Genomic DNA, 25839 nt, shown 5'->3' on the forward strand with positions numbered 1-25839 from the left:
CCCACCAAAAACAGAAAAAAAAGTAACATATATAGCTGCACTTTTGTGTATGTGTGTATTCATATGTTCCAGGTTGATATACACAGAGAGTTTTTTAATGCTAGTCAGGCAGAAGTTGGACCGGTTCAGAATACTTACTGGTGTAAAACATAAGTTTTGGTAGTTGATCTGAATATCATTGCTTTTCTCTTAAGGAGACATGCGATTCTGGATGTCACCCATGTCTGTACTTTCTGAGTCCTGGCAGCCACGCTCCCTGGATATTGAAGTTGCAGCCTACGCACTGCTCTCACATTTTCTGCAGTTTCAGGTTTCCGAGGGAATCCCAATCATGAGGTGGCTAAGCCGGCAAAGAAGTAGCTTGGGAGGGTTTGCATCCACCCAGGTGAGAGTGACCGTTTTTCCTTTATGCTGTATTATCTGTGTCTGTGTCTATGTGTGTACCTATGCCTATGAGTATACCTATATATCTGTAAATTCATTGGCCACTTTTTCATGATTTCATAATATTACTTCATTTGAAAGCTTAATAACTTAAGATGAAGGTCTAAGGTATTAATTTTAGCTTTTTTTTCATATGAGCTTCATGTTTGTATTTATATGGAATAATCAGTTTTGCATCTGGATTAGCTGTTTTGTACCTGTGGTAACCGAGTCGGGGACAGTTGTTCTGTTCTGTGAAGCCCTGGTTTTTTGAGCCTTTTCTGTACTCTGAGCCATGAGCTTCAAAGGGTCAGGACGCCCTCCCCTCTCACAGGGGTGGAAGGATGGGCAGTGGGTCTTCTGACTGCCTCTGAATTTATTCTTTGGAGGCCGTGACATGTACTTATATGAGCCGTCATTTTTCCCCTCTCAACAGGATACCATTGTGGCTTTAAAGGCTCTCTCCGAATTTGCAGCCCTCATGAATACAGAGAGGACAGACATCCATGTGACTGTGATGGAACCTCACTTACTACATCCCCTAACGTTTCAGATCGACACACACAACCGTCTTCTCCTTCAGACAGCACAGGTGTGGACAAGGAGTAGTAGTTCAAAATCCTGTGTTGATGCTTCTTTATACTGCGGGACTGCTTCACTTCTGTCTACTGATGCTAGCAAACACTTGTAGATCCCCATAGAGGGATAGGGCAGGAGGTTCTCTTATTTTGTTGAGTTTGCTGATCTCAGGAAGGGTGGAGGGGATGGGAACTCTGGAGAGGTTGGTGGAAAAGGAGAAAACATAGCCACTTCACATTGGGAAAACAATAAATACTCACAGAGTTCCTTATTTTTAGGGAACTGGGCTAGGTTACTTTGATATGTTATTGTGTTTACTCAAAGTAATTCTAAGATAAACACTTTTTTGTGTGTATAGTGTTACTGGGGTTTGAACTCAGTGCCTTGCACTTACTAGGTGAGTGCTCTACTTCTTGAGCCATACCTCCAGTCATTTTTGCTTTAGGTAATTTTTCTGATAGGGTCTAACTCTTTTTGTCTTGGCCAGCATTGGACTGCAATATTCCTACCTATGCCTCCTGAGCAGCTGGGATTACAGTGTGAGAAACCATGCTCAACTTGTTTGTTGAGATGGAGTCTTGCTAACATTTTGTCTGAGCTGGCTTCAAGCTGTCATTCTTTCCATTTCTACTTCCTGAGTAGCTGGGATTGTAGGTGTGAGCCACTCTGCTTGGCAATATAAGCACTTTTATTATCATTATACACATGATAAAATTGAGACTGAAGGAATGTGTTACTACTAACAGTAGAGCTAAGATTTGAACCCATGACCAGTGGTAGACTTCTTTCTTTGTTTTGTTTTCTTGAGACAGGATCTCACTATCTCATTATCAACTGGCCTTGAACTTGTGATCCTCCTTCCTCAGTCTCCTGAGTGCTGGGATTATAAGCCTGCACCATGACACCCTGCTCAAATTCTTACTTTAAAATAGAATATAGGAATATGCTGGTCTGTAGCTTTACCCCCTTGTTTAACCTTGTGGAAAGCTGAAGACAGTAATTGAAGGTGACAACTTTAAGGCTAGAAACCGAGGAAGAGGGGTGATGGCAATGATGTTGTGTCACTGTGTTCTCAGGGAAGCCAGAGGGCCAGATCCAGAGATGACATCCAGAGATGTCAGGGGGCAGACATGCTTCTACCCCAGCTGGAGGACAGACCTGGTAGTAACGTTGCCTCCCAAAGGGTTGAGGCAAGGAACCTGAGCGAGTTCATGTTCACAGCCATCCCCGCTTCCTTGCTGCCCATTGCTTGTCATACTGGAACCAGGCCAAGGTCCCAGCATGCTCTGTGGGCTGCTTCCACTTCTCATGTGGGATAACACTTTCTCTTGTGCTGCTTAGAAGGATCTGCATGTGGAAAATGAGCTTCATTCACTTTTGTTTCTGCCTGTGTTCAGCTCGCTGCAGTACAGCCAGTGGCAGTTAATATTTCTGCAAATGGTTTTGGATTTGCAATTTGTCAGGTATGAGATAATGCTTACTTTTTTCAGTTAATAATTGTTTTGGGCCATTGCTAAATTTTCAACTTAGATAACTTGTATAAAATTCTTAATTGCTTACATTTATGACTTAGGCAAGATTCATTATTCTCTTTAATAAAAAATGTTAAAAATGTTATCAGCTAATAAGTAGACAGCAGTTGTATGTGCTCCACTGAGAAATATTTCTTGCCATTTGTTTGGCTTTTGAAGGGAGGACTCCAATCCTCCAATACGATTCATGCTGATACTTGGAAACTCACACACCGTGTGTGTGTGTGTGTGTGTGTGTGTGTGTGTGTGTGTGTGTATGAAATAGTTAAAGAATTGTAATGCTGGTAGAGTTTGTACTATGACCTGATAAACAAATACACGTTTTTCATAAAGATTATTTGTTTTTGGAGCAAGTGTCTTACTATGTATCCCAAGCTGGCCTGGAACTCACGATCCTCCTGCCTCAGCCTCCTGAGTGTTGGGATTACATTCATGTACCACTATGCCCAGTTTGTTTACAAATTCTAATATTCATTTAAGAATATAAAGTTCACCATGATATCACAGGTTATTGTCTTAAAGATAGGAAATGTGTTTCTTTAATGTAAAACCTTACAAAATACCACATGTAACAATTACAGCATCATTCTGTTCAATGCTGTGGTATGGAAAGAAAATCCAAAGAAGCCTCCTTTTTTTCTAATGTACAGTAGAAGCTACAAAAAATGGAAATAGTACAAAAATAATGACTGGAATCATCATTACACTAAATGTACAAACATTATGAAGACTTTAAAATCAACTTCTTGGAAACCTAAAATAATATGTAATAGGACCAAAATGATGTGCTTGGGTAAAAACAAGTAAGCCGAACAAAACCTGAAATGCTTACTGAGTGATTAATAAAATGCTTTTTTAGAGAAAAATCAGTCCAGTTGTTCTTTTAGGTACACTGCTACTAAGACCTTCCTAAGCAGGTATAATTTGGAAACTTGGAAATAATTCTAAGATTATTTTGCATGCTGTTGAAGATATTGCAGTGTTTTTTAAAAATCAAGGAAAATGATCATAATAAAAAGTAATGACATTCAACAAAAAGACAGAAGAGAGTGAATAATTTATATTGGTGTTTACTAAAAAGGCCATGGGAAAATTCCAGTTCTCATCCTGACTTTTTTTCGCGGTCCTGGGCTTTGAACTCAGGAGGTTACATTTAAGCCATGCCCTCAGCTGCCAGGATAGCAGAGGTCCTTGACCTGAAAGGGCTCAGGGAAGGAATGAACAGACAAGACACATGTCCAGAGGGCCAGAAGGCTGATGACCAACTGGCAAATTTTTAATTTTTCTCAGCAAGCTTTAAACAAAAGAGGAAGAAACTTGAACATCAAAAAGACTCCGACCTAGTTAGGACCTTTCTGTTTTGGCCACCCTGCATTCTTACTGCCAGTGTCCTTGACTAAGTATAAATTTCTTTTTAATAAAGGGAAACCGTTTAGCATTCCTTTCCACCGTGATAGAGACACGGTGCACCTGCAGATTCCTACCTTGTTGGAATGCTGCTAGGTTGCAATGACCTTGTCAGATTGAGGCTCATGGCTCCCAACACTCAGCCCTGTTTGCTTTAGTTTATTTTTCAAGTAGGGTTTTGCCTTTTTGCCTGGGGCCAGCCTTGGATTGTGATCTTCCTACCTCGGCTCCTGTGTAAGTGAGATAATAGGCATGTACCTGGCTTGATCTTTAAGAAGGGTCTTGCTAACTCTTTTGCTTGGATCCTCCCATCTCTGCTTCTCATGTAGCTGGGATTACAGGAGTGTACCACTACCCCTAGCCCCTCAAACTGTTTTCAATGCAAAGAGTAGATCTAAAAGTAAATATTTGGTATATTTTAGATAAAATTAATAATTTTTTATACCTAAATCATCAAGTTTGTTGGAATTCATTTGTGATAAACCAAATATAGCTACATCACTGAAACCAAGTGATTGTTGCTTGAGGTTTGAGGGATGCAGTGGTGTATGTGGTATCTACTGGTCAGAATGTTCTCTAGTCCCAGCCTATGTCAAACTGCAGAAAACAAAGGAGAGGGACCAATGGCATTTTTCATGATGGAGGAAAAAACTGCAAAAAATATTGGCCACTGGTATTGATATTTTCATGATATTTTATAAGTGCTCTGGAAAAAAGGAGAGCAAATAAAACTCTCAGGTTTGCAGTAAATGTTAGCTTCTTTTGGTTAATAAAATGCTAAACTGTAGGAAATATTCTGCAAAGTCTTTTGAAGTTCTCTGAGAAGTTGAGCCTTATTGTGGGCCAAATATGAACCCCAATACTTAGTTTTAAATGGGAGTTAATTGTGACTCAAGGTGTGAATCTATAGCCCTTGTTTGATGACATTGATTGCTAGAGGGACAGTAGCATGCCACTGGAAAGGGGTGATGACAATAACAGAGACCATCCCTCTGATTTTATAAAGCCATTGTCCTATTGCTCCAGGAATCATTTTAATTTTTATTTAAATTAATAATTAGTTGTGGTTTAAGAACAATTTGGAGAATGTGCAGAGTAAGATAACCAGAATGATCAAGGGGATGAAGGATTATGTGAACTCTTAAAAGTGAAGACTTAGCAAGAGGATTTAAAAAAATATGTAAATCCAGGAAGGATACTAGATGTTTACTTCTGAAGGGTGTATATGTTCCAAGTAGAAGTAAAGGAAAATACAGTGTTATATAGCAGTATTTAGTTTCATGAACCTTGGTTTCAAAATGAGAGGATGAGGAAAAACATTTAAATAGATTCCATTTCATCTTGGGATGAGGCTGACCTAGCACATTTTGAGTACTTTCCTAAGCTTCTCATTTAGGATCTCTTTGAGAAAGACACTGGTTCTCATGCTACCCCAGTGTTCCCATACCACCGTTGACATCAGTGTAGGCCCAGAGTGTACATAGCTAGAAAGAGCCAGCTGACTTGAAATCCATAATTATTTCATTATCTTTGAAAAACGTATGATGGAAGAGAATCCTCAGTAGAGGAGCAGGTGATGTTTTAGTTTTGACATATCTCATTGAGAGTTTATAGAGTTCCAACTGTGGAAATCAACTCCATTTGTGTGCACAGCTAAAAGTGAGTGAAAGCTTTGAAGGAAGTTGGCAGTCACTTGTTCTTCCTTCCAGGGAGTGTTCCACATGCCTTCATCCATGGTGTTCTATGATACTTTGGAATGTTACCTAATAATTTCTCAATTTAAGATAATTTAAAATAATGTTTTATGACAGTGTCAGTTAATAATGTAACTTGTCAGTAGACCACGTTTCTCGCCTTTGAAGAATACAAATCTGGTTGGATTTATCACAAAAAGGAATTACCCATTGCCTAATATTTAGAATGCACAATGATGGCAATTTATTGCGCATTTATTACTTATGCTAATTTTTAAATTTATTGCAGCTCAATGTGATTTATAATGTGAAAGATTCAGGGTCTTTTAGAAGACGGAGAGATATTCAAAATCAAGAAGCTTTTGATTTAGATGTCAGTGTAAAAGATAGCAAAGATGATATCAATCATGTGAATTTGAATGTGTGCACAAGGTAGGTATCTGTTTATATCTCTTCTTTCCATCCTTTTTATTTCTTTAAATAGATTTGAAGGTTTACTTATGTATAGTTATCGAGCTAGATCAATGTGAGTCATGTTAATAAAGAATTCAGTTTTATTCTTCAGATTATAGGCTACAAATAATAATTATATCTGAGTATTTCTTAGACATGTCCAAAATTATTTATAAGTTTTCCTTGAATTTATAATAAATTTGGATAGAAAAATAAAAACTAATAAAAATCAAATCTAACTTAGGAAAACTTTAAATTAACAACCATGTTTAAAAATCCAAAATGGTTATTCTTTCTTTTCTTTCCTTTTTTTTTTGGCTACTCTGGGGTTTGAACTCAGGCCCTCACGCTTGGTAAGCATGTACTCTAACCATTTGAGTCACTCCACCAGCCCAAAATGGTTATTTTTTTATTGTGAGTTATTTTTCTATTGGAATAGTTTCATTTCAGGTCATATTTTAACTTTCATTATTGTTATTTTGAATTGCTGGTGTTGAACTCAGGGCCTCATACTTGCTAGGCAGGTGCTCTCTCACTTGAGCCACACCTCCAGCTAACCTTAACTTTTATCCTACTGACCCAAAACTTCATAAGGTCATGCAAATCCAATGAAAAGAATAGTTATTTTGGATACATTTAAAATACCTCAGTTTAGGAGATTTCCATCTTGGATAGTTATGCTTTGGTAATGGAAGATTCTCGAAGCAATTCTTAAATAGGTCTGTATATCCAAGGCATCTGAGGATCTTGTTAAAGAAGAGATTTTCCACCTCAGTTCTGCTGACTTCAAATAGGGTTGTGAAGCTGCCCTCTTCGGCTTCTTGGTTATTCTGGAACAAACACAAGTTTGAGAACAACCCTTGGAGAAAGTTCTTGAATCAAGTGGCTTTGCAGTTTCTTTTCTGTCAGTCTATCCTCTGACAGCCGCATTACTTGGTGTTGAGCTAGATGTTACTATAAGGATGCTCTAGCATTGAGGAGCTGCTATCTGTTCTTTCCAAACATCCTGTAGCACTGTGGTTAAACTTAGCTTGTTGTGGGGCTGGAAGTCACTGATGTGGTCCTGACCTACACATGTTCCTCAAAGTCATCCAGGTGGTCACGTTTCTTAGCCATTGCCTAAATCCAGCCTCCTCCCTTACTACTGTCATCTACACTGTCTTTGGACCTTCTTGGCCATGATTGTGCTACTATTGTACTATTATTATCCCTTCTTTTCTTTTTCACTTGTTCATTCATCAAGTACATTTGTTTGCCTCATTTCTCACCTTCTTGAGCATTCTGGACCCCAGCAGGGGTGTCAGTAACAGCGTGTCTGCAGTAGCTTCCTTTTCAGCTGACAAGAAAATATACCTTCTGTTATTCTTTACTAAGCTTGCAATTGGTCTGTATTCCAGAACAACATCAAGTTGTTATTACCATCAACAACAACCTACATTTATCATAAACTTCACCTCCTAGCATTGTAAAAATCACTTTTACATATATTTCATTTAGGCTTTACAATAGCTGTGTACAGTAAGTACTATTAGTATCTCTTTTCTTTTGCATTTGTTCATTCATTCATGTATTTATTCAGTATATATTATTGAGACTGCTGTGTGCCAGCACAGTGTCAGGTGTAGGGATGTAATGGTGAGCAAAAAAAAGACACCACCACTACCTTTGTGGAATTTATTGTCTGGAGGAGGGAAACAGAAATTAATACCCAAAATCATGCTTGCTTCAGCAGTACATACGCTAAAATTGGAATGATATAGAGAAGATTAGCATGGCCCCTGAGCAAGGATGACATGCAAATTCATGAAGCATTCCATATTATTTAAAAAAAAAAACAAACCCAAATCTTTTTCATTAAGTCAAAAATCCTGCTTTTGAAAAAATCAGTGAGCTTCATGGAACTGTGGGAGGGAGATTTTTATTTCTCAGGGAGCTCAAGTAAAGAAATTGGTGAGGAAAATGAGGAAGAACCAGCATTCAGAACATGGAGAGGCATTGTTATTTATATAGGGCTCATGTAAGGATTCTAAATCTTTATTTAGCCTCAGGAATCACAAGTGGGCAACAGACTCTGGCTGGTAGATAGAACCAGAAGAAGGGAAATGTCGTCAGGTGAAGGTAGGGCTTTAGAAGAAGGTTTTAACTGTTAGTACTAGTTTTCTGAGAAAAATATGCTATCAAACACAAATAGCCTTTAAGTGGATGTTTCAGTGGCTCTTTATAAAAAGACTGTCTGGTATTTTAGGCACTTTATTTCCATCAATGGGGCCAAGACTTGACCTCAGATGAGGTTTTCTGTGTGGCATTGCAATTTCACCAATTCTGCCTCTGGCAGGAAGAAAGACTACTTGTTCATGTTCCTTTGCTCAACCAAGGTACTTTGATGATATACTGAAGGTACAATCTGCAATATATTTTAAGTATTTAAGTAGATTAGCTTTTTTCCCCCTTGATCTGTAATTTTTGCTCATGTATAAATCCCTCTGATTTTCATCCAGCTATTATTTTTCAATAGCATCTATTTTGGCCAAGGGTGTCCCTCAGCAGATAGATTCAATCGCTTTGGGGTGCTGAGCCAGCTGAAGTCAGCAGTTGTACTGTATGGCTTTTCTGTCAGTCATGTTTGGCAAGTGTCTGTTTACTGCTCTAAAAGCAAGATTTCCTAACAGCTCTTTTGGCTTTTGCCTTCTAAAAGGAAGTCACTTAACAATAACATAGTCCTTTCATGTGGGAGGCAAACTTCTTTTCCATAAGCACACTATTTCTGCTCCAAATGAAAAGCTTTTGTCATCTATTTGTGTTAGAAAAACATTTGTATTCAAGAAGACAATGTTGGTGCCCAGATGCTTTGATGTTCACATTGTGTACAATGGGGTGAGGGAAGGATCCAGTACAGTCAAACTTTCTTTTTAAAAATCTTCTTACCTAAAACCAATTTTGAGGGTTTCCAGAGAGCCCTAGAGGATCTCAGAAGAATTTATTCCTTATAAAATAGAGGTATTAACCTAATCATGCTTACTTGAGCTATTTAATCTTTCTATTATTTTTTATTAGTACGAGGGGTGTCATTGTGATGATGCCATAGATGTGAATGCCAACAGTGTATTTTGAGCAAGTTCACTCCCTTTATCATATTCCCTTAATCCTTGCACCCCATTTTTCAAACAGCATTTGGTGGGTATTATGCTATCATCATACATATATGTATATACATATATACTGTACATATGCCATATATGTACTTTGATTGTCACACCCCACCACCTTCTCCTTTTCCCCCTCCCCACTCCTGCTGATCCCCAGCACAGATAATCCCACTTTTATATTCAAGTCCTGTCATCATCAGCATCATTTTAGGTCTAGATTCCATATATGATCAAAAGCATGCAGTATTTCACTTTTTTGGTCAAGGTTTACTTTTTGGTTATAACAGTGTGTGTACACTGGGTTTCACTGTAAAATGTACTTCCTGTTATGGAATGCAGTGAAACTTTATTGCAGTACTGGGGTTTGAACTGTGGGCCATGTGCTTGCTAGGCAGGTGCTCTACCACCTGAGCCATGACCTCAGCACTTTTTGTTTCAGTTACTTTTTGGGTACGGTCTTGTGCTTTTGCCCAGGGCTGGCCGTGGACTGTGTTCTTCCTGATTTCACCTCCAGTGTGTTTAGGATTACAGAGATGTTCTACCACTCCGAGCCATGGTGAAAACTTTTGAAAAACACTGGCCTAGGCCAATCAGGGGGTTTTTATGTGCCCATTCCCAGCCCCACTTGTAGCAAGAATGGCCTTGGTACGTACTTTTAGCCAGTGTGACCAATGCTGGAAATGAGAGGGGTCTGGAAAGCTTTTTGTCTTTCTGATTAAAGGGCAGACATGGCTGGCATAGCACCTGCTTTCTTCCTGTTTATTTTTTTTTTTATTGTTGTGCTGGGGGAATATTTTGACATTTACAAAAGTTCTTACAATATATCATAGTTGAATTCACCCCCTCTGTCATTCTCCTTTATCCCTGCTCCCTCCATTCCTGGAATAGTTTCAACAGGTCTCTTTTGTTTTCATACATGAGTGAGCTTGGTTTATTTTGCTCAACATAATGATCTCCAGTTTCATTCATTTTCCTGCAAATGACATAATTCTTTATGGCTGAATAATACTCCCATTGTTTACATATACCACATTTTATTTATCTACATATTTGTTGTTGGGCACCTATGCTGATTCCACAGCTTGGCTGTTGTGAACAGTGTTTCTATCAACATGGCTATGAAGGTATCTCTCTTGTTTAATTTATACTCCTTCAGACATATGCCCAAGACTGGTATTACAGGGTCACAAAGAGGTCTAATTTTGATATTTTGAGGGACTTCCATACTTATTGCAATGCTGGTTTCATTAGTTTACATCACCACCAACATTGTATGAGGGTTCCTTTTCTTCGACATCCACTCCAGCGTTTGTTGTTGTTTGCTTTCTTGAATACCATTCTGACTGGAATGAGATGGAATTACAGTGTAGTAATCTTATTTTTCTTTTCATATAACCAACTTCTCCCCCCATTGTTTTTTTGTATTTTTTTATGTATCCAGTTCATTAACTTCTGCCCTACTCTTTATTATTTCTTTCTACCTGCTAATTTTGGTTTTGGCTTGTTTTTGTTTTTCTTGGAGTTTGAAGTATATAATTAAACTATTCAGTTAAGATCTCTCTTTCTCTCTGTCTTTGTCCTTTACTCTCTTTTGATGTAGGTGCTCGTAGCTATCAACTTTCCTGTTAGAACTTCCTTATTGAATCCCAGAGGTTCTTGTAAATTGTGCTGTTGTTTTCATTACATTTTGACTTCTCCCCTTATTTCTTTGATGAACCACTGGTACTTCAGCACTGGCTTGTTTAGTCTCCATGTGTTTGAATATTTTCTGCAGTTTCTTTTGTTGTTGATTTTGAGTTTTATTCCTTTGTAGTCTGAAAGAATATAGAGGGTTATTTCAGTTTTCTTATATTTGTTAAACTTGCCTTGTGTCCTAAAATATGACCTGTTTTGGAGAAAAATCCATGAGCTGCTGAGAAGAATGTGTATTGTGTAGCTAATAGATGAAATATTCTGTTGACGTCTGTTAAAGTCCATGTGGCTATAGTGTAGATTATTCTGAAGTTTCTTTGTTGATTTTTGTCTGGATGACCTATCTATTGGTGAGAGTGGAAGGTATTGAAGTCTTCCACTATTTTTATGTTGGGGTCCATCTGTGTTTGAAAGTTTAGTAGTATTTGTTTAATTAAATCGAGTGCACTGGTATTTGGTGTGTACGTTATCAATTGTTATCTTCTTATGATGAATTGTTCCCTTTGTTAATATAAAGTGAACTTCTTTGTCTCTTCTGACTAATTTTGATCTGAAATCTGCTTTTAAGGTATAAATATAGCTACTCTTGTGTGCTTATGTGGTTAATTTGCTTAGAGAAATCTTTTTCCATCCTTTCATCCTAAGCCAGTGTTTGTCTTTGTCAGTGAGCTGCTTTTCTTGTAGGCAATAAATAGTCTGGTCTTGCTTTTTAATCCAGCCTGCCATTGTATGTATTTTGATTAGAGACTTGAGACCATTCATGTTATTGAAAGGTATGTAGTATTTCCTGCCATTTTTTTCTGATTGTTGCTTCATTCAAAAGGTTTATCTGCTAATCTATTTTTCTAGTGGGATTTATTCTTTCCTGTATTTTCCTGGTCATGTTTATCTTCTTCTTCTGTGTGTGAGATTCCTTTAGGTATATTTTGCAGTGCTTATTTTACTGGTCATGAATTCCTTTATTTGTTGTTTATCATAGAAATTTTTATTTCTCCTTCAGTGTTCTTTTAGGACTTGGCATATATCATTCCATGACTTCCTTGCTTTTATAGTTTCTGTTGTAAAATCTTTTGTTATTCTGATGTGTTTGTCTTTGTATGTGACTTGTTGCTTCTTCTGTCTTTCTGCTTTTAATATTCTTTCTTTGGTCTGTATAGTGTTTTTAACTATAACATGTCCTGGGGTGTTTCTTTTTTGAAAATGGTTTTTATTAGTATAGAATAGTTGTATAGGGGTTTTTGTTGTAACATTTCATATATATGTTCAATGTACCCTGGTCTAGTTCATTCCCTCCAGTAGTCTCTCTAAGCATGTTTCTTTTTTGATCTTGCCTGTTTGGTATTCTTTTTTTTTCTTATTTGGTGATACTGGGGGTTGAACTCAGGGCCTCATGCTTGCTAAGCAGGCACTCTACCACTTGAGCCACTTTGCTACCCTGCCTGTTTGTATTCTGAAAGCCCCCTTTATCTGGATGACCCTATCTTTATTAAGATTGGGGAATTTTTTGCTATTATTTTGTTAAATGTGTTTTCTATGTGCTGTATGTTTTTTGTTTTTTCTATATCTGTGATTCATAAGATTGGTCTTTTCATGGTGTCCCAGAGGTTCTGCATGTTCCATTCATATTTTCTAGGTATTTTCTCTTTTGTTTGTCTGATAGATATAATTCCTCTACTAATCTTCAGTTCCTGATGCTCTGTTTGCAACTTGTTCAATCCTTTTAGTAATGCTTTCAATTCTGTTTTTAAATTTGGATTATTGAGCTTTCCTTTCCAAAATTTGTTTTTTTTTTGTATTTCTTTATCTTTATTGAATTCCTCCTTTATATCTTTCATTCTCTTCTTTGTTTTGTCCACTTATTTATTTGAATTCTCTTAGAGTTCATTTCGGTTGTTTATTTGTATCCTCTTTGAATTCATTCAGGTGTTTATACATGTCTTCTTTAATTCATTGATCATTCTTATCATTGTTCTTTGAGTTCATTGTTTAGTTTAAATTTTCATCCACTTCACTATTGTTCAAAACCTTTATTGTGGAATTATTGACTTTTGAAGGAGATATGTAGCCTTCTTTTTTCATATTACTTTTGTTTCTACATTGGGATTTATGCATCTTAGGTCAAGTCATTGGTTGGAAGTTTTAATAACCTGTATTCTTTCTTGCTTTTCTTCTTCTTCTTGCAGTACTGAGTTTTGAATTCAGGGCCTTATGCTTGCACTCTCATTTGTGCTGCTTTGCCATCCCCTTAATCACTTGTTTTACTTCAGTTGAAATAGTTTCAGTCCTCAGGTGGGACAGTGCAGTAGACTGTGGGGTATGGATTGGTAGCTAAGCATTTGCCCATGTGCTCAGGGCACCTGGCCTGATGGTTGGCACTGCTCATATCAAGATAAACTATCTGGATTCTCTTGTAGAAGGGTTGGTTTTCTGCTTCTGTGTTGCTTTAGTTATAGGGGCTTCATTTCTTTGTGTACTGGGAGCTGCTTTTGGCTGCAGATTGCTTTACAGCTTGTGGGATAATCATGTTCCCATTCTTCCATTTGTGTCTCTAGGAGCAGCAAGTAACTCTTGACTGTGTCAGAGACTAGGGGAAGCAAATAGAGCACTGACTTCTGTACTGGCTGGAGGAGAACTGAAGGGACTTGTTTGCTCTTCCTGCTGTTCTCAGTGCTTACAGACCCCATCCAGCAGTTCATCTCCCTTTGCAGAGGAGAGGCAGTGCACATTTCATGATTCATAGGGTCTGGACTCTAGTCCTGTCTGTCAGCAAACACATGCCAGGATGCATCTCCCAGGGGCAATTCTCAGTGCTTTCAGGCCCTGAGGCCCCTCTCTGTTGAGGTGGAGGAGACTATGGGATTTACATGGTTTAGAGGATTTGGGTGTATGGCTGAGACCCACCCTGCAGTCAACATGTGCAGCTAGAAGACAGGCCTGGAGACAGAATAGTAAGCCAGTCAGTGACTCAGAACGTTGTTTCTACTCTAGCCTCAAGTGATGGGACTCACTCTTGGCTATGGAGGTTCAGACCTTGGACCACCATGCTGTTCTACCTTTGAATGCTGCTGGGTACAGATCTATGCAGTTTGAACTTCCCTATTGGGACACATCAGACCCTCCCTCTCTCCTTGACAACCTCTTGTGGCTGTCTCTCACTCAGACTCTGTAGCACAGTGTTCCAAGTTTTCCTGGGCCATGATTATTCCTTGTTTTCAGGATCCTAGTCTTATTCTCAAAACAATAGGTCCTCTTTCAAGATGGTGCCTTTCTATTGTTATCTGAGATAGGGGGAGCAGCAAAATGTCTTTTTTCACCAAGCCTTGCCTTTCACACCAGGCCCCCTGTCTTACAGATCCCCACACTGGGTTTGAGGTTTGTGAGAGGTGTGGGATTATCTTTCTTGCAGTTAGAATTGTCAGTCTGTTGCCAAGGTCATGTGTTTAACTTGTGATGGCATCCTCAGCTTCCTCTCCTCCTGTGGGGGAAGGAGGAGGAGGGCAGGCTTAGAGCTGTTTGTTGCCTCAGTTTCTTTGTGGTTTTCCATCCTTTTTCTTCCACTTTTGTGGTTCCTGATGCTTTTCCTCACTTTCTCTCTTCCAAATATAGTCTGTTCTGTTTTACCTGACTCTTCTCATTCACAGTCATGCAATCAAACTTTATAAGGCCAAAGAATATGCAAAATGTGCCCCATGTATGCAGGAGAACAAAGGGAAAGATTCTCACTGCTAGTCTTCTTTTTCTAAAACCAGATGAAGAAAAGGTACTAAGACTGGGCTGCGGTCTACTGCTAAGTGGCCAAGTGATGCATGCTCTTCAGGTCCTGTTTTTGACTGGAAAGTTTGAGGCTGTCAAACTTTTGAGAAAATGATAAATGAAGTTTGGTTTAGAATCATCACTACAAGCATTACTAGTATTCATTGAAAGGATGTGTGCTGTATCTGTTGTAACCTACAAGCATCAGCCTGTCTACTGAACCCACTTTTATATAATTATTATTCTTCATATTTTTAAAAGTTATGAGACTATCACATATGTAGGAAGAAGATAATTTGTTTAGAAAACTTCTACTATGAATTTTATTTGAACTCAAGCAGGATTTGGAATAACACTTGGTAGTTTTAAGGTTTTTTTCTTTATTCATACTTTCATATGTGCCTACATTGTTTGGGTCGTTTCTACCCCCTGCCTCCTCCCTCTCACCCCTACCCCTTCACTTCCAGGCTGAACTTGTTCTGCCCTTTTCTCTAATTTTGTTGAAGAGAAAACATAAGCATAATAAGAAAGAAAAAGCATTTTTCTAGTTGAGATAAGGATAGCTATACAGAGAGATTCCTAGCATTGCTTCTATGCACAAGTGTATTATAACCCAAATTGATTCATTTCTACCTGTTCTCTTCACTACTTCCCAGTCACCTTCACATATTGACCTCTGTTATTTTAAGGTATTAGCTCTGTCATTTTAAGGTATTAGCTCCTCTGCAGTGGGGACATCAAACATCAAATTTTGGGTTTCCTACCTATCCCCATTCTTCCTGTATGTGCTCTCCCCTTAGTGTGTGACCCAAGTCCAACAACACGACTGCCTTTGCCCTAGATCTAAAGTCCACATATGAGGGAGAACAAACTGTTGTTGGTCTTCTGAGCCTGGCTAACCTTGCTCAGGATGATGTTCTGCATTTCCATCCATTTACGTGTGAATGGTAAGATTTCATTCTTCTTCATGGCTGAGTAAAACTCCATTGTATATAAATACCACATTTTCTTAATCCATTCAAGTGTAGTGGGGCATCTTGGTGTTTCCATAACTTGGCTATTGTGAATAGCACTGCAATAAACATGGGTGTGCATGTGCCTCTAGAGTAACCTGAGTTGCATTCCTTTGGGTGTATCCCTAGGAGTGGGATTGCTGGATCATATGGCAGATCTATGGTTAGTTTTTTAAGAAGCCTCCATACTATTTTCCAGAGTGGTTGCACTATCTTGCATTCCCATCAGCAGTGTACAAGGGTTCCTTTTTCCCCACATCTTCGCCAACACCTGTTGTTGGTGGTGTTTTGATGATAGCTATTCTAACAGGGGTGAGGTGGATTCTTAGTGTGGTTTTGATTTGCATTTCCTTTATGGCCAGAGACAGTGAGCATTTTTCATGTGTTTTTTGGCCACTTGAATTTCTTCTTTTGAAAAAGTTTTGTTTAGTTCAGTTGCCCATTTCTTTATTGGTTCATTGATTTGGGGAGAGTTTAGTTTTTCAGCTCCCTGTATATTCTGGTTATCAGTCCTTTTTCTGTTGTATAGCTGGCAAATATTTTCTCCCACTCTGTGGTTGGTCTCTTCAGTTTAGAGACCATTTCTTTTGTTGTGCAGAAGCTTTTAAATTTTATGTAGTTCCATTTGTCCATTCTTTCTCTTAGTTTTTGAGCTGCTGGGGTTCTATTGAGGAAATCATTGCCTGTACCTATTGCTTCCAGAGTATTCCCTGCTCTTTCTTGTACTAACTTCAGAGTTTTGTGTCTGATATTAAGGTCCTTGATCCATTTTGAATTGATACTAGTACAGGATAATAAACATGGATCTTGTTTCAGTTTTTTGCAGGAAGATAACCGCTTTTCTCAGAAACATTTGTTGAAAAGGCTGTCTTATCTCCATCATATATCTTTGGAGCTGTTTTCAAAAATAAGATGGGCATAGCTGTGTGGATTCATATCCGGGTTCTCTATTCTGTTCCACTGGTCTTCATATCTGTTTTTGTGCCAGTACCATGCTGGTTTTATTGCTATTGCTTTGTAATATAGTTTGAAGTCGGGTATTGTGATATCTCCAGAATTGCACTTTTTGCTGAGCATTGTCTTGGCTATTCGTGGTCTCTTGTGTTTCCAAATGAACTTTAAGTTAGATTTTTCAATCTCAGTGATGAATGTCATTAGGATTTTGATGGAAATTGTATTAAACATGTAGACTCCTTTTGATAGTATAGCCATTTTTACTGTGTTGACTTGACCATTCCATGAGCACAGGAGATCTTTCCACCTTCTGTAGTCTTCCTCACTCTCTTTCTTCAGTGGCTTGTAGTTCTCCTTGTAGAGGTCATTCACATCCTTTGTCAAATTTACTCTTAGGTATTTGATTTTTTTTGAGGCTATTGTAAATGGAATTGTTTCCATATATTCTTTCTCAGTTTGTTCATTGTTGATGTATAGAAAACTAATGATTTTTGTAAGTTGATTTTATATCCTGCCACCTTGCTGTAGCTGTTTATGGTGTCTAAGAGTTTTTGGGTAGAGTTTTTTGGGTCTTTAAGATATAGGATCATGTCGTCTGCAAATAGGGATATTTTGACAGTTTCTTTACCTATTTGTATTCCTTTTATTTCTTCTTGCCTCATTGCTCTGGCTAGGAATTCCAGGACTATATTGAATAGGAGTGGGGGTAGTGGGCACCCTTGTCTCATTCCTCATTTTAGGAAAAATGGTTTCAGTTTTCTCCATTAAGTATGATGTTGGCTATAGGTTTGTCATATATAGCCTTTACAGTGTTGAGGTACATTCCTTCTATTCCTAGTGTTCTTAGAGGTGTTATCATGAAGTTGTGTTGGATCTTATCAAAGGCTTTTTCTGCATCTATTGAGATGATCAAGTGGTTTTTGTCTTTGCTTCTATTAATGTGCTGTATTACATTTATAGATTTGTGCATATTGAACCACCCCTGCATTCCTGGGATGAAGCTGACTTGGTCATGGTGAATGATCTTTCTAATATGTTGTTGGATTCAGTTTGCCATTATTTTTTTGAGGATTTTTGCATTGATGTTCATTAAGGAGATTGCCCTATAGTTCTCCTTTTGGAGTTGTCTTTGTCTGGTTTTGGGATAAGTGTAATACTGGTCATAAAATGAGTTATGCAGTGTTCCTTCCCTTTCTATCTCATGGAAAAGTTTAAGGAGAGTTGCTATTAGTTCTTCTTTAAACATCTGAAAGAATTCAGCTGAGAATCCATTATGTCTTGGACTTTTCTTTTTTGGGAGACTCTTCATTGCTGCTTCAATTTCATTTTGTGTTATAGATCTATTCAGATGATTAATGTCCTCTTGGTTCAACTTCAGGTCATCATAAGTATGTAGAAATTTGTCCATTTCTTCAAGATTTTCAAATTTATTGGAATATAGGTTTTCAAAGTAGTCTCTGATGATTCGGTGGATTTCTGTGGTGTTTGTTTTTACCTACCTTTTGCATTTCTGATTTTACTGATTTGGGGTTTTTCTCTCATTTTAGTCAGGTTTGCCAGGAGTCTGTCAATTTTGTTTATTTTTTCAAAGAATGAGCTTTTTGTTTCTTTGTATGGTTTTTTTGGGTTTCTATTTCATTAATTTTGGGCTTTATTTTTATTATTTATGTCCTTCTGCTTGTTTTGGGTTTTGCTTGTTATTGTTTTTCTAGGAGTTTGAGATACAGCATTAGGTCATTGATTTGAGATCTTTCTGTCCTTTTAATATGTGCACTCATGGCTATAAACTTTCATCTTAGGACTGACTTTGCTGTGTCTAGGTTCTGGTAGGTTGTGTTTTCATTTTCATTAACTTTGAGGAACCTCTTAATTTCCTCTTTTATTTCATCAGTGACCCAATGATCATTGAGCAATGGGTTCAGCTTCCAACTGTTTGCATGTTTTCTGCTGTTGTTTTTGTTGTTGATTTCTAGTTTTAATGCATTGTGATCAGATAGAATGCATGGGATTATTTCTATTTTCTTATATTTGCTGAGGCTTGCTTTGTGCCCTAAGATATGATCAATTTTGGAATAAGTTCCATGAGCTGTTGAGAAGAATGTGTATTGTGCAGCAGTTGGGTGAAATATTCTGTAGACGTCAGCTAGGTCCATTTGGTCTATGGTGTGATTTAGTTCTAGAATTTCTTTACTGATTTTTTGTTTGGATGACCTATCAGTGATAGGGGGGTGTTAAAGTCTCCCTCTACCACTATGTTGGGGAGTCTATATATGCTTTTGTGTCCTTCAGAGTATGTTTGATGAAATTGGTTGCCCTGACATTGGATGCATATAGGTTGATAATTGTTACTCCTTTTGATGTATTTCCCCTTTTATTAGTATATTGTGTCCTTCTTTATCTCATTTGATAAATGTAAGTTTGTAGTCTACTTTCTCCGAGATAAGTATTGCTACTTCTGCCTGTTTTAGGGGGCCATTGGCTTGGTAAATCTTCTTCCAGCCTTTCACCCTAAGCCAGTGCTTGTTTATGTCAATGAGATGTGTCTCCTGTAAACAACAGATTGTTGGGTCTTCATTATTAATCCAGTTTGCCAGACGGTGTATTTTGATGGCGGAGTTCAGTCTGTTAACATTCAGGGTTAATATTGATAGGTATGTGGTGTTTCCTGTCATTTAGTTGTTTTTGTTGTTTAAGGGTTTGATTGTGTGCAGCTGAATCAGTGTTACTCTCTGATTCCTTGTCTTTTCTTCTCCTGTGGTTTGGTACTGCCTGTTGTCTCATGGTTTTGTTTGCTTTCATTTTCTGTGTGTAGTATTCCTTGAAGTATCTTTTGTAGTGGTGGCTTGGTGGTCATATATTGTTTTAGTTTCTGTTTATCATGGAAGACTTTTATTGCTCCATCTATTTTGAATGATAGTTTTGCTGGTAGAGTATCCTAGGATTGAAGTTGTTTTCATTCAGTGCCCGGATAACTCTATGCCCTTCTTGCTTTTAAGGTTTCTGTTGAGAAGTCTGCTGTGATTTTGATTGGTTTACTTTTGTATGTTATTAGTCTTTATTCTCTTACAGCCTTCAGTATTCTTTCTCTATTGTCTGTACTTGCTGTTTTAATGATAATATGTCATGGGGTAGTTCTATTTTGGTCAAGTCTGTTTGGTGTCCTGGAGTCTTCCTGTACCAAAATGGGCATAGCTTTCTCTAGGTTTGGATATTTTTCTGTTATTATTTTGTTGACTATATTTCACATTCCTTTTGCTTGCACCTCTTCTTCTTCAATGCCCGTGATTCTCAGGTGTGGTCTTTAGATGGAGTCTGTGAGTTCTTGCATATTCCTTTTGCAGGTCTTGAGTTGTTTGACTAATAGCTCTTTGGTTTTTCCTTTAATTTCCATTTATTTTCAAGTTCTGAGATTCTGTCTTCCACTTGTTCTAGTCTGCTGGAGTGGCCTTCCATTGTGTTTTGTATTTCTGTTTCATCCTTTTTTTCTGAGGTTTTCCATATCATGGGTCACTTCCTCTTTAATATTGTCTATTTTCATCTTTAATTCACTTATCTATTTATAGTGTTCTCTGTTTCATTTTGATGTTTATTTAGGGATCCTATGAGTTCATTTATTTGTTTCTGTGTCTTGTTATATTCTTCATTTTTGGTGTCTTGATATTTCTTGAGTGCCTGTTGTACATTTTGGTTAACCATGCCCAGTAACATCTCTATGAAGTTCTCTATGATTACTTGCAGGATTTCTTTTCTCAGGATGTTCTTGTGGGACTTGTTGGGTTTCTTGGCATCATTTATCTTTGTTTTGTTGGAGTCCAGAATTGGGTTTCCATTTTCTTCATTTCCCTCTGTATCCTGTATTAAATTAATTTTTGGTGGTGAATGGTTTCCATCCCTTTTTCGTCTTGCCATTGCTCCACTTGGTCCTGTGCAACTATGTTCTTGATAGGCTACTTGGTGGTTTCAGTCATGTGTTTTCCTTCCCTTGGTTAATTTTGTTTTGTGACTGTATTTGGTTTGTAGCTAAGTGTGTGTGTATGTGTGTGTGTGTGTGTGTGTGTGTGTGTGTGTGTTATTTGTGTCACTGATCTGGGTGTAATTTAGTATTTGCTAATTCACAATAGGAAAACTAGCAACAATGACAACAACAAAAACCTAAAGAAATCAGTGTGGAGAGATGAACAAACAAACACAAACAAAGAAGAAACAGAACAAACAAACAAACACAAATTCCTGTGTTATTCCTCCAGCATCCAATCCTGGTGTTGTTAAGCAGAAGCTCTGTGGTAGTCTCACCAGGTGGTTGAGAGCTGTCTTTCAGAGTCAGCTCCTCCCTCAGTGGGGTGTGGCTGTTTAAATTTGTATGTTGTCCTCACGTTCTGGAATCAGCTCTGTAGCCCACCAGCAGTCCTGCTTTGGATTTGGAATTTCACAGTGCTTGATTACTGGGGGCTTGTTTGTTTGCCTTGCCCCCTTTCTCTGGGGCAAGTTCAGTGATCCGTCAGCAGCCCCCTACTGTCAGTTGGTTATGATGGTTTGCTGATTATTTTTCAATGTTGCAGTGTCATTTGACTTTGGGTGTTGCTCACTGGCTCAGAAGATGAGCTTTTTGGACTGCTACTTGCCCTATTTCAGGAAGCAGCTTATCACCCACCCACTATTGGCCTTCTGCCTTTCCAGCCTTTGTTTGGTAAAAGTTCACATGGAGATCAGATCCTTGCTTTTCCCCCTTCTCTGGTGCACTTTCAGCAACTCTGTCCCTCTGCTGTGTGTTAGTTTTCAGTTTTTTAATTCCTTGTTTATTGCTCATTTTTTTTTGTGGGGGGGAGTCAGTCTGCCCAGGGGGCTATGCTGGTTTATCTCAGGAGTGACTGGGGAAATACCATGTGATGCTTGGTGCTCACCTGTTGGTCTGCCAAATTTTTCCCAAGCAGGTTTTGAGTCAGCCTCTGGCAGTGTGGCAGCCCTCCTTTCTCAGTATAATGTGGTGTGGAAAAACTTTCCATGGGCTAGGGGTTCAGGGTGTCAAAGTTTTGATTCTCCTTGCTGATTTATTTCCTGCAAGTGTGGCTCCAGCATCTCCATGAGGTTTTGAAGTCACGGAGCTCACGCCATATGCTTTTGTACCCTAGTTGCCATCTTGGATCCCTCTCGGTAGTTTTAACTTTTGTATGAAGACCACTTGGTAATAGCTTTGAGTTTTTCCTGACAGGTTTTCTTTCTTCCTTCCTTTCTTTCTTCATTCCTTCATTCATTTGTTCTTTCATTCCTTCCTTCCTCCCTCTCCCTCTTCTCCTCTTAGTCCTCTTCTTCCTCCCCCTCCTCTTCCTTATCCTTCTTTTTTGGTGGTTCTGGGGTTTGAACTCAGGACTTCATGCTTGGTTGGCAGGTGCTCTACCACTTGAACCACATCTCCAGCCACCTTTCTCTTCTTTTTGATGTAGGTTTTTGGGCCCGGATAGGAGTGGAATGGCCCTTATGGAAGTCAGTCTTCTCAGTGGCTTTACTGTGCCTTCTGGTGCAATTCCTCTGAGTGAGATAGTGAAGAAAGTTGAACATGATCCTGGAAAACTCAACCTTTATTTAGATTCTGTAAGTAGCAAAGCATAAGTTTCATAAAGGTCGTTACTGAAAAAGCTACCATTTATTATGCTCAAAAGTCTATCTCATTTTAAGCATGCTTTCTGTATGTCATTGCTATTTCAGCTTTTTGTGGTCCTAAAAGACTTTGAAATGGAAACCCTATGTCTTCATTAAAAAAGACATCACTATGAAATTAGTTTAGTTACTATTAATGATGAGCATGAGGAAGGTCTTGATAGCTAAATCATTGTTTCATGCCAAATGTAAAAAATATAGAGTTCCTCAGTATAATTTCAGAAATTCAGTCCAGATCTCAGTTTGAGAGCCCCTCTCCCTTAGAGAATTGCTAAGCGTATTTGCTTAAAATACATGCAGGGTCTCTTGCATGTTAGGCAAGTGCTTTACCACTATGCCTCAAGTCCCTTTGTTTTTGTTTTTGTTTTTGAGAAGGGTTTTTACTAACTGAGCTAGTGACTTTCCTTCCTCTGTCTCCAAAGTCACTGGAATTATTCATGCACTACTGCATCCTGCAGAAGAAAGCTTCAATGGCAGCCTTTAAAATGCTTCCATGAAGTTTTCTTTAAACAAATCTCCCAATGGTTAATATACCTGCCTTGAAAAGTAAGGTGGTTAAGTCATAGAAGAATATTCTCAGAGGTGTGGTCTTGACAAAGTGTACTATTGATCCAAGAATAAGGTGCATAAAATATGCCAGGGAAATATAGGTGAAGAACTCCAGATTCTACTCGTTATGTCTCAAAATTACTAACTTGTAAGTTTATTCTTTTTTTCTAGCACCTATATGAAATTCATATGTTGAATTGAAATTGAGTCTTAGGATTTCATATAACATGGGAGGAACACATATGTTTCTTATTCTTACTCTAGTTTACCTAAATATGAGTCAGAAATATATTGCTAAATATTTACCTTTAAAAACAAGTATTCTTATTTGATTTTGCATTTCAAAAATGTCTTGTTAAAATGAATTTAGTCTTTAGATTCTGTGTTCAGGAATTTTCTTATATTAAATACTGCTTGAAAACCATTGTCTCAATTTGAAACTGGAAAATATTTAAACTTTTTATTAAATCCTGTTATTGATTTGAGAATCTGTCTTGTTTCTCTGATATTCTTGCTAATGGTTATCTTAATTTGAGTGTCCAATAATGTCTGATTAACTTGACTTTTCATTTACTGCTATTGGCAAGTAATGAATGTTTGAAGGAACTTACTAAGTTTTTTCTTTTGACCGTACTGGGGTTTGAACTCAGGGCCTCATGCTTGCTAGGCAGGTGCTATACCACTTGAGCAAGCCCTGTTTTGCATTGGGTATTTTCAAGATAGGGTCTTGCATACCATTTGCCCAGACTGGCTGGAGCCATGATCCTCCTGATCTTTGCCTCCTGAGTAGCTAAGATTATAGGTGTGAGCCACTGGTGCCAGTGATTCCTTAATTGGTAGTGTTTGTCATTTGTCATCAACTGCCCCTGCTGTCCTTTTGTACACTATATCAATCAGTTGTTGAGTTGTTGTGGTGTGCACTGCCCCCTCCCCCTTCCCTGGGCTACCTCACTTAAGGTGAGCTGAGGGCAATTCTCTGCAGAAGGGAGCTTTTCTGTGGCCATTAGCAGCAACTACAGGTGGGGTGCACTGCCTAAGACAGGGGCAACTGAGTGAGGCACTATTGTTCCAGGTGCATGCGCCCTTGACTGTTTGTTTAGCAATTGTAATATCTCTTTCAGTAAAAAGGAACTAAGAATGATCCCTATCTTGAAAGGGTTGTTTTGCAAGTTAAAAAAGATCATTCCTAGAAGGTACTTTATGAAGTATCTGGTGCATATAACTCCTCCCTAAGTGTTAATTTCTGTTTACTAAAATTATAAGAAAAAGAAATGTCTCTTACTTTATTATGAACACATATTGTGCCAACCCCTTAAGAGTCCTTTGTATTTTTCAAGGTAAATGAAACCGAGTTTTGTGTTGATATTCCTGCTGTGAGAAACTTTAAAGTTTCAAATACCCAAGATGCTTCAGTATCCATCGTGGATTATTATGAGCCAAGTAAGTGGGATCCAGTGTCTCTGATGCTTTAGAAGTTAAGCCAGACTTCATTCATCCAATCATTCAAAGTGGATAGGCATTGGATTAGTTTTGTGGGGTGCTTGGTAGGCAAAGGTATGGGAGGTGGGGACACAGGAGGTGAGCTTTCCATTTACATGAAGACTTGGTAATTTACAAGGGTCACATGCAAAATGTTAATTTTTCATTTTTATGTAAATGTCACATTTTTTGCACATAATGTTTTAGGTTTTTAGCTCATAATCACAAATATTACAAGAAAAATTGAAATAGAAAATCTAATTATCCTTGGTTTCCAAGGTTTTGCTTAATTTCAAGCATCAGTTCCATGTGGTGCCTGTTGTGAAGTGGGTGTTCCTTAGGAACAGTGAGCAGTGCTCAAGGTGGAGTGGTGGTCCTTGGGGCTGGCTGTTTCTTCTCCAGGGATGCTGATATTTTGCTAAAGCTTACACATTACAACAGGTTTCTTTTTTTGTTAGTGCATTAAGAAAAATAGAGTCTGCTTAGAAAATAACTTTAGTGTCTTTGATTTGACTGGTAACTTCTTATGTTCTAAAACAGCAGGAATTTAGCATGGGGAAGTAGCTGTCTGGAGATCCTCAAGTTAACAATGAATAATTCCACTCAGTCTCGGTGTGCCTTTTTGTGAGTGTGTGATCTCTGACCTATGGTTTCTAATTGTAATTATTCTGATTCTGAGTAACCACTCATGGTGGCTCAGAATCATCAGAAAGCAAAGCCTGAGAAAGGAAAACATTTTCATGTGTTCGGAAGTTGCAGATAGTTAAACTTTATTTTTTTATTGTTTTATTCATTTATTCACACGTGCATACATTGTTTGGGTCATTTCTTCCCCCTACCCCCCTTCCCCACCCTCTGCCCTCCCCTCACTTCCAGGCAGAACCTGTTCTTCCCTTCTCTGTAATTTTGTTGAAGAAAAGACATAAGCATAATAAGCAGGACAAAGCATTTTTGCTAGTTGAGTTAAGGATAGCTATACAGAAAGATTCCTAGCATTGCGTTCCTGTACACATATGTTACAACCCATGTTGATTCATCTCTAACTGATCTTTACACTGGTTCCTGATCCCCTTCTCATGTTAACCTCTGTTGCTTTAAGGTTTCTGTATTAGTTCCTCTGGAGTGAGGACATCAAGTGCTTTCATGTTTTCGGTTTTCTGCCTATTCCTATATCTCCTGTATGTGCTCTCCCCTTGTCATGTGATCCAAGTCCAGCCACACTGCTACATTTGCCCTAGATCTAATGTCCAGATATGAGGGAGAACATACGATTTTTGGTTTTCTGAGCCTGGCTAACTTCGCTCAGAATGATGTTCTCCAGTACCATCCATTTACCTGCAAATGATAAGATTTCATTCTTCTTCATCGCTGAGTAAAATTCCATTGTGTACAAGTACCACATTTTCTTGATCCATTCATCTGGAAAAAATGTGGAGGCTTCTTAAAAATCTAAACATAGACCTGCCATATGATCCAGCAATCCCACTCCTGGGGATATACCCAAAGAAAT

At 38.2% G+C, this 25839-nt stretch overlaps 1 protein-coding gene and 1 non-coding gene across 6 annotated transcripts in view; both read left to right on the forward strand.

The window, feature by feature from the left end:
- The window catches only part of Cd109 (CD109 molecule), a 254922-nt gene that overhangs the window by 192726 nt on the left and 36357 nt on the right, over window positions 1-25839 (forward strand). For 2 of the 5 annotated variants that reach the window (XM_074079282.1, XM_074079280.1), the window contains 6 exons: window positions 195-385; window positions 860-1015; window positions 2400-2465; window positions 5925-6067; window positions 22088-22235; window positions 24188-24290. In XM_074079282.1, the coding sequence (XP_073935383.1) occupies window positions 195-385; window positions 860-1015; window positions 2400-2465; window positions 5925-6067; window positions 22088-22235; window positions 24188-24290 (807 nt within the window). Of the gene's footprint in view, window positions 1-194; window positions 386-859; window positions 1016-2399; window positions 2466-5924; window positions 6068-22087; window positions 22236-24187; window positions 24291-25839 lie in introns of those variants that run through there. The other 3 variants (XM_074079297.1, XM_074079291.1, XM_074079300.1) reach the window with 3 other exon arrangements.
- LOC141416091 (U6 spliceosomal RNA) lies at window positions 7809-7911 on the forward strand. The gene has a single exon (XR_012440993.1). It is a non-coding gene; the product is annotated as a U6 spliceosomal RNA (small nuclear RNA).

Source organism: Castor canadensis, chromosome 1 (genome assembly GCF_047511655.1).
Source record: "Castor canadensis chromosome 1, mCasCan1.hap1v2, whole genome shotgun sequence".
Taxonomy (NCBI): domain Eukaryota; kingdom Metazoa; phylum Chordata; class Mammalia; order Rodentia; family Castoridae; genus Castor; species Castor canadensis.